This window comes from Amia ocellicauda, chromosome 7 (genome assembly GCF_036373705.1).
Source record: "Amia ocellicauda isolate fAmiCal2 chromosome 7, fAmiCal2.hap1, whole genome shotgun sequence".
NCBI classification, from domain to species: domain Eukaryota; kingdom Metazoa; phylum Chordata; class Actinopteri; order Amiiformes; family Amiidae; genus Amia; species Amia ocellicauda.
This window is the reverse complement of record NC_089856.1, coordinates 1,185,591-1,193,468: the sequence shown is the minus strand read 5'-3', so window position 1 is coordinate 1,193,468 and position 7,878 is coordinate 1,185,591. Positions and strand designations below refer to the sequence as shown.

The following is a 7,878-nucleotide window of genomic DNA, read 5'->3' as shown; positions in this document are numbered from 1 at the left end:
ACTGCAAATATTTGCAGGGCACTCCTGTGGGCGGCGTGGCAATGTCTGTTTATGAGGAAAGCAAACAGCAGCAGCAAAAGAGCTGCGAGGAGAGACAGCAAGAAAGCATTGTTTGCATGCATTCAGAGAAGCACATCTACACACAAACACAAACTTGCATGCCTTCACAGAAACACAAATGTACACATTCTCAATCTGCACAGACAGACGCACACACACTAACTATACAATAAAACTACACTGTGACGCTATTTCTTCTCCAAGGCGCCTGATACTCCAGACATTATTCTATGCAGCTGCTCCATAGTTATAATAGATTTAATGTGTCGCCATCAGCTTCAGTTACAAGGAAGCTGGATGCTATGACATCGTTTCAGTGTGTTCCTGTGTGACGTTGTGCGATACTGACAGCATAATAAACAAGCCTACAATTGACTTTGATTTGCGTTCAATAGGGGTCTATGTTACTGTCCGTCAATATTGTTTTCTACCTCCTTGGTGCATTAGAGAGAGAGATATGCAAGGAAACTCTATGGAAAGTTACTGTAGGGAAAAGGTATTGTCATGGTATTTATGGTATTTCAGTGGAATGTGACATTAGAAAGGTAGAGAATGGTGCAATCTATACAGAAGCAAAAACGTACACATTAAGTACAGTAAAGTGTAACAGTGTACTTGTTGTACACTCTGTAGGTGACACCGTATGGGGTTAAGCAACTAAACCGCATTACACATGAACTTCCATCGGCTGTTCCGAGAATGTTTCGTCCGTTTCGGATTGCGTGACGCTGCCTGAGAAAGGAAGAGTCTGCGCATGCGCCAAGATGGCAGCGTCCACGCACGGTTGAGATCCCTGTTTTTCTGATGAAGTTCTGGAACCATTTCGAATCTTTATGCGCATTCTTGACAACACGGAGATGTAACACGTCAGCATCTCACCTCAATCAAAATCATTAAGATCTCATCCATAGTGTTGTGTACATACAGTTTTATAGCACACGGGTGAAGTCATATAACGTATGGCTGTTGTGATTTAATAATAAGTAATTGGCATGTGTTTGATTCTGTATTTTGCTTTGTTAATATAATCAGGTTGAACATCACCTTGGATAAAACCATTAAAAAAGCATTTGTTTCTTTAACATTCCCAGTTAAAATACCACTTACTGAACTTATTACAATGTCATTGATACATTCTTGATTTGTTTGCATTTCTATACTACTGCTACGACTATACTACTGTATTACAATCAGCAGTATTGCTCTTTTAAACAGTGCAGTCTCTACCTTTAAAAGACAGCAGACATGGGAACGTTATTGATAATGCCTTACTATCAGTATCTCTCGAAGGCGGCGGTCTGTGCTTCGTTGGGTTGTTTTCATCTTGAATTAGTTTCATAGTTTGTCTGGAGAAAAAATAACATGATAGAAAGACATTTTTGGTTGTTATCTCTAAATGAACCACCCTCGTCTTGGAGCGAATCCACTCCCCCAGTCCGGTGCTCTTACTGGGTTGTTGGACTTTGAGTGAGTGTGTCGGGGGGCATCTTTGACAGCAGACACAACCCCAGTGCAGAGCAGACGAGACACATGTACCAGTATCTCCTCTGAGTCCCTGAGCTCGTAGTAATTCAGCCAAGCTGGGCTGGAGGAACAATGGCGACCGTGCAGTTTCCTCGCTGTCTCCTGCCAACTCTCAGCGGCAGCAGAGTCGAGCTCGAACAACCCAGACCCGTGATAAAGGGAACAGGTCTTTTCTCTTTGAAACACTGTGACTGTGTTAGGCGTTACCAAGACTCTGCCCCACTCCCTCCCTCCTTCTCTCCCTCTCTCTCCCTCTCTCCCTCCCTCTCTCTTCCTCTCTCTCTCTCTCCACCAGAAAGTGAAACATAAACCACAAAGACAGGCTCACTCACACCCATGTGTTTCAGTTTGTTTATTGGTTTTATGGAGTGTCTGTAAGAGAAGCTGCTGTCCTGTCCGCCCTTCGGTCTGTCTGTCTGTCCGGCAAGTGGTGGACGGAGAGGCTCTGTGCTCAGCTCAGGGCCCCACAGTGGTCTTGGTCTCTGCAGGGAAGAGGAGGAGGAGGAAGAAGAGGGGGCAGCATTAGGAACGTGTGTAGGGTGAGGCCGACACAACAGCAGCGCTCTGCCAGCCGTGTGTCTGTGTAGCTCTTGCAGTGTCGTGTGTCGTAGATTTTGTTACACCGCTGCGTGTGTAAGCTGTGTCTCTGTCACTTTTTAATAATAGAAAATAAGTAATCCTGAATCGCAGCACAGCCGCTCAACAATAATAATAATACCAGTAGAATGGTGTTTGATGCTTACCTTTCACCACAGTGGTGGTGGTGGTGGTGGTGGAGGAACTGGAAGACAAACACAAAAGCAGAATTATTTTTTTGTTTAAGCTGTAAGCAAGTTCATCACAACGCTGCCTACATACATAGTCCCAAAGCACGTCCACACCTCCCTCTCTCTGTCAGTCCTGTCATAGTGGCAGGAGAACTGAACGACACAGTACTGCCCCCCCTCTCAAAACTGTGCACACAAATAATACACTCAAATCAGTCTAGTTTCCAAGTCATCTTAGAAGTAGCCGGCCTGGGAGTCTCTTCTACAATCCGCCCACAAACCACCAATCTGATCCAGTCGCCGCAGCCCTGTCCTTCACCTCTCCTCCTCTGCGGTCACGGCCGCTGACGCTGCTCCCGATGACGAGGATGACGAAGAAGTCGACACGGACTTCGATGCCACGGCCAGCGCTGCTCCCCCTCCGCCTCCCGCTGCCCCGGCCCCGAATTCCACGCCCTCCAGCAGCCTCTTGTAGGTGGCGATCTCCGCCTCCAGCTTCACCTTGATGTTGAGCAGGCTCTGGTACTCCTGCGACTGCTCGCTGATGCTGGCGTGCAGCGCGGAGAGCTCATACTCCAGGCCGGACGCCATGGCGCCAATCTGCTGCACCTCCGCCTGGTAGCGGGCCTCCGTCTCCACCAGCCGCTGCTCCAGAGACGCTTTCTGCGGGTGCAAACCAAAATAATCAAGGATCGATGCAATTACTGAGGCTGTTATTATAAATGTATTTCTTGGCAGGTGTCCTTATCCAGGGCTGCTTAGTTACAGGTCTATGGTTGATGTTGTGGTCGTGGTGGTCGGTTATTTCTCTCGTCACATGACCCCTGAAGTCCACAGGGATGGATCGTGGACAGCCACTGCGAGTTAGTGATGGCGTTTCTGATTGTGGTGACCAGCAGGTGTACCAGAGTAATGTGGCAGAATAATAAACCACGCTCTGGATTGGGAGACTTGGGGGATCCAGTGATCGCCCCCCTCCTAACAAGCTGTGGCCATCCTGCTCCACTCCGCTGTGCCCCCCCCCACTGCCACGTGTCTTACCAGCGCACGCATGGCTTCCGCCTCGGCGAACACCGACTGGGAGTTCCGGCGCACCTCGCTGACCTCCGCCTTGCTGCTGTCCGTCGCCTGAGTGCTCTGGGTCTGCTTCGCCTGTTTCACCTCCACCTGTGCGCAGGGGACAAGAAGCGGTGAGGGCACCCCCGACTAAGAAAGAGGGCTTTCATCGATTGCGTGATTGCATTGACCGATTGACTGATTCATTATGTGTCTTTAGTTCAGCTCCATAATGAAGAAGCTGGCTGTACCTGCTTGTTGTACCACCTCTCTGCCTCCAGGCGGCTGCGCACGGCCATCGACTCGTACTCGGCCCGGATCTCCTCCAGCGTGCGGCCCAGGTTGGTGCCGGGGGTGGCCTGGAGGTCCACATGCACCGTGCCCACCATCTGGTCACGCATCCCAACCAGGTCCTGTCATCACCGCGACAGCACAGCATCAGGACTATAGCACTGCAACACTACACACTAACACTACGACACAGTGGAACTACACAACAACATATAAATACGCACTGTAACACTATAGCATGGCACTGTAGGATTGTTACACTAAACCTTAGTAACACTAACACTACATTGCACGTACTAAAGTAAAACTATGACACAGTAGCACTGTAAACCCTAGACAGCGCCACGGTCTCGGTGCCGACACACCGAGGGCACACATGGCAGAGTGGGGGGTGAGCCCACCTCGCTGTGCCTCTTCTTCAGCTCGTCCTTCTCCTGCCGCAGACTCTCGATGTCCTGCAGGAGGCTCTTGTGGGAGAACTCGTACTCGCGCTTCAGCCCGGTCAGCCCGCTGATGTCAGCCTCCACTGCCTGGCGGAAGCTGTACTCCATCTCGTACCTGGGCAGACAGACAGATAGACAGACATGGGTCAGGGCAGGATTCATGCAATTGTCCTTAGAGGACGGGGGGTGGGATGTGCAATATAGTGACTATACAGTCTGAATCATTGGATCTCTTAGAAACTGGGGACTGTGGTTGAATTGCTTGTTTTAGCCGCCCACAGTTGTTCAGTGTGTTTGGCTGGTTATGTGCTCAGACATGAATGAAAACCAGAGGATGGACCACTTCCCCCAATTCTTCTCTGTCCGATCCTGTCGAAAAGTGACTGGTTTGATTTTTTTGGTCGGTTGGATGTTTTGCGTTAAAGTCATCATATACGCTGTCCAATAAAACACGTGTAACATATATCAGAAATGTTGATAACTCAAACCAATAGCAAATTACACATTTTCTGTACAGAGTCTGGCAAAACATATATACATCACCTTGAAAATCATAAAATAGGTTTCAGCCTAATTAATAATACCTGGCATGAGCCAAACTGTTTCCCACCGCAGTCATGTGTTTCTCCAGTGACAAAACAAACACAAAACAACACAGCAACAGTTCGCCAGTGGAAACAAAATAATAGTCATAATTAAACTCGTCTTAATTTCCTCGAGATTGCTGTACTTGCGAACTCACTTCAGTCGGAAGTCCTCGGCGGCCAGCTTGGCATTATCAATCTGCAGAGACAGCCGGGAGTTATCCAGCAGGAGGGCCAAGATCTGGAGAGAGGGAGAGAGAGGTGGAGAGAGAGAGAGAGGAAGCAGAGTAAAAGAGAATAGTAATGTGTTTTAAATCTGCTATGCTGCGTGATCAGTTCCTGGTAAATAACAGAGTAAATTATACCAGAATCCTTCAAACATAGTGCATAGCCCCTCTCTCCCAACACATATCAACGAGTTTGTGAAATAAGTCATGGATAGTAGCCTGTACCGGATACATACTGAAATTCATCTAAATGTATCTGAACTGTACATCTATTCTGCGTGAAGAGACCGGGCTCTACATCTGTATGAAATATATGCCTTTGTTGTCGATTTGTTGTTCAAAGACCTCTCTGTACACAATACCACATGGATGTTATAATGCAGATTGTTTTCAGGCAAATATGTGCTGGTTCTCGCAGCGTGCCATGCAGTATGAAAGGGGTTTCTAAAGCTGTGTTTTTTCTATGATATGGTTTTCTATTTCTGTGAGTCCCAAGCGGTTTACTCCTCCATCCATAATCCAAGATATGGATTCTACTTGTCAGGGTTTCTTTTCGGTCCTGTGGTTGTAATCAAAGGCGGGATGAATAGATTGGCAAATGAATCACTTTGAAACACATTCTTCTCTTGGTATTAAAACTTCTGCACCCCACGTCTACAAGGGGTAATAGATTTACAAAAAAACTGCATCGAGGATCCAGGCTTAACATCCCAGACTGATCTAAACTGAAGGGGATTTTCAGAGCCAATAACAGAAAATAATATAATTTGGAGGCCAAAGACTCCAGACTCAGTCCTGCGTGCTGTGTGGTCTCCAAAGGCTATTTTTGCGCAGCAGCCAGAAAACATGAAGTCTCGTCATCATCATCAGTAATAACAATAAGACAAGAACGTGAAATATTTGGACATTTTAATTACGACGCGAGGAATACTGTTTCAGCTGTATTAACTGTAGCTAGAAGCGCCGTGTCGTGAAAGGCGCTATAAATAATGATCAGCAGTGGTAACTGTACGCGGAGCCGGATTGTCTGCACTGGGTCAGCTGTCGCTACGAGTCGCTCGCTCTGTAAGACTCTGTACATGATTAATAATAAAAGCAGAAGGGCCTCCTGTGTGACAGAGCCCTGTGTTTCCTCACCTGCTCCCTCAGCGGCCCGATCTGCTCCTCATGGACGCTGAGATCCCGCGCCTGCACCTTGGACACGGTGAAGCTGAAGATCTTCTCCTCCAGGTCCTTGTTGGTGGCCTCCAGGTTCTTCACCTTCCTCAGGTAGCTGGCCAGCCGGTCGTTCAGCCCCTGCAGCAGCGCCTTCTCGTTGCCAATGAAGAACCCGTCCCCGCCGCCAGCTCCAGCTCCGCCGCCTCCGAACCCCAGTCCAGCACCACCGCCGCCCCCGAACCCCAGTCCAGCACCACCGCCGACCCCGAACCCCAGTCCAGCACCAACGCCACTACCGAACCCCAGTCCAGCACCACCGCCGCCCCCGGACCCCAGTCCAGCACCAACGCCACTACCGAACCCCAGCCTAGCACCACCGGCGCCCCCGAACCCCATACCACCACCGCTACTACCGAACCCCAGCCCAGCACCACCGCCACTACGGAACCCCAGCCTAGCACCACCGCCACTACCGAACCCCAGGCCACCAGCCCTGAACCCTGACCCATCAGCACTGCCAGCCCCGAATCGGTAACCACCGGCGCCACCAGCCCCGAATCCGGATCCACCGGCACTGCGCATCCTGTACCCTAGCGCATCGGCAGGCGCGGAGCTCAGCCCAGTTGTGACTTCCGAAAGGATCCCGTGCCCTGACGCCACACTGCTTCCAGAATCGAGCCCACTCGACAAGAAGCTGATCCTGCCCCCACCCCCTCCGATAACAGACTCACTGGAGACCCCGGGCTGAGTCATGGCGACGTGTCGGGTTATCTATAGGGCTTCAAGGAGAATGAAATCAACTTCCCTACTGACTGCAAATCGCAAGAACAAGAACAAGATCTGAACAGCACAAGAGCGGCAGTGTGTCCAACAGAGCTGAGAGCGCAGAGACTGCTAGTGCGGGGCTGCCCGGCGCTGGTGATCTCGGTGCCGCACACAGACCCTATATATACCCGTTCAGCCAGCGCGGAAATTCCGCCCCAGGGACTTCTGTGACACATCTCAGTGCAGATGATTGTACAAAACCTCACTCCCACTCCCCCCCGTGCACACGCTGCACACCTTCATCTGTGCGCTCCTCTTCTTGGCACTGTGCGTAAAGCAGCTTAAACACTTCTCTCTGCAGGAGGCTTACAGGCTACAATCTGTATGATTTAGTGCTTTTATTTCAGTGGTGCCTGTACTGTATTTCATGTGTCTTCATTTGCACTGACAGAAGTTACTCCTGCCTCAGATCTCACTCATACCGCAGCTGCTGTTGTTTCTACACCTACAATAACTTGAACTAACCCGAACAATAACTTGGACTCCCTGCAGTGGCTCTCAGTGCTGAGACAGGTGACTGCTGGACAGGGGGGGTCCCTGACACCGACCGCCAGCCAACAGACACAGGCACGCTCTTGTACAGCATTGCTTATCGAAGCTTATATCTACTTGGTCCTTGATGTTTAAATTTGTCAGTCACACTGTAAAGAAAGTGGAATACTGTGCAATACTGCATGTGCTTTAGTTAGTTAGTTATTCACGTACTGGGTGTGAAGTACAATGCTTTGGATACAATAGACAAGCCTATTACAAGTTTTTTTGTCTATATCTGTCTGCCTGTCTGTCCATCTTATCCTGCGCCCTTAGAAGAGTGTCTTAGAGAAGTACCTTGAGACATGAAGCAGAGGTGCATCTGTGACCAACTTGAGGCTGTTGCTCTACTGTCCGGTTACTCCCGATCGTGCAAGTTGCCACTTCAGGAGCGATGCCAGGTAAGTCTCCG

The 7,878-nt window shown here is 49.6% G+C and overlaps 1 protein-coding gene across 1 annotated transcript; it reads right to left on the bottom strand.

The window, feature by feature from the left end:
- Positions 1-1,921: 1,921 nt before the first annotated feature.
- LOC136752469 (keratin, type I cytoskeletal 13) lies at positions 1,922-7,062 on the bottom strand. Its single transcript, XM_066707813.1, has 8 exons — positions 6,090-7,062; positions 4,884-4,966; positions 4,100-4,256; positions 3,659-3,820; positions 3,393-3,518; positions 2,671-3,014; positions 2,328-2,365; positions 1,922-2,066 (listed from the first exon to the last, which is right to left on the bottom strand). The coding sequence occupies exons 1-8, from the start codon at positions 6,861-6,863 to the stop codon at positions 2,041-2,043; spliced, it is 1,710 nt and encodes a 569-aa protein (XP_066563910.1). The 5' UTR covers positions 6,864-7,062; the 3' UTR covers positions 1,922-2,040.
- Between the last annotated feature and the right edge of the window lie 816 nt (positions 7,063-7,878).

Excerpts from the sequence above, each read along its gene's own strand:
- LOC136752469 (XM_066707813.1), bottom strand. The coding sequence starts at position 6,863 with ATGACTCAGCCCGGGGTCTCCAGTGAGTCTGTTATCGGAGGGGGTGGG. Across the intron at positions 3,519-3,658 it reads AGAGGTGGTACAACAAGCAG|GTGGAGGTGAAACAGGCGAA; the intron begins GTACAGCCAGCT and ends CCCTGCGCACAG. Across the intron at positions 2,366-2,670 it reads GTGACCGCAGAGGAGGAGAG|TTCCTCCACCACCACCACCA; the intron begins GTGAAGGACAGG and ends TTTGTCTTCCAG.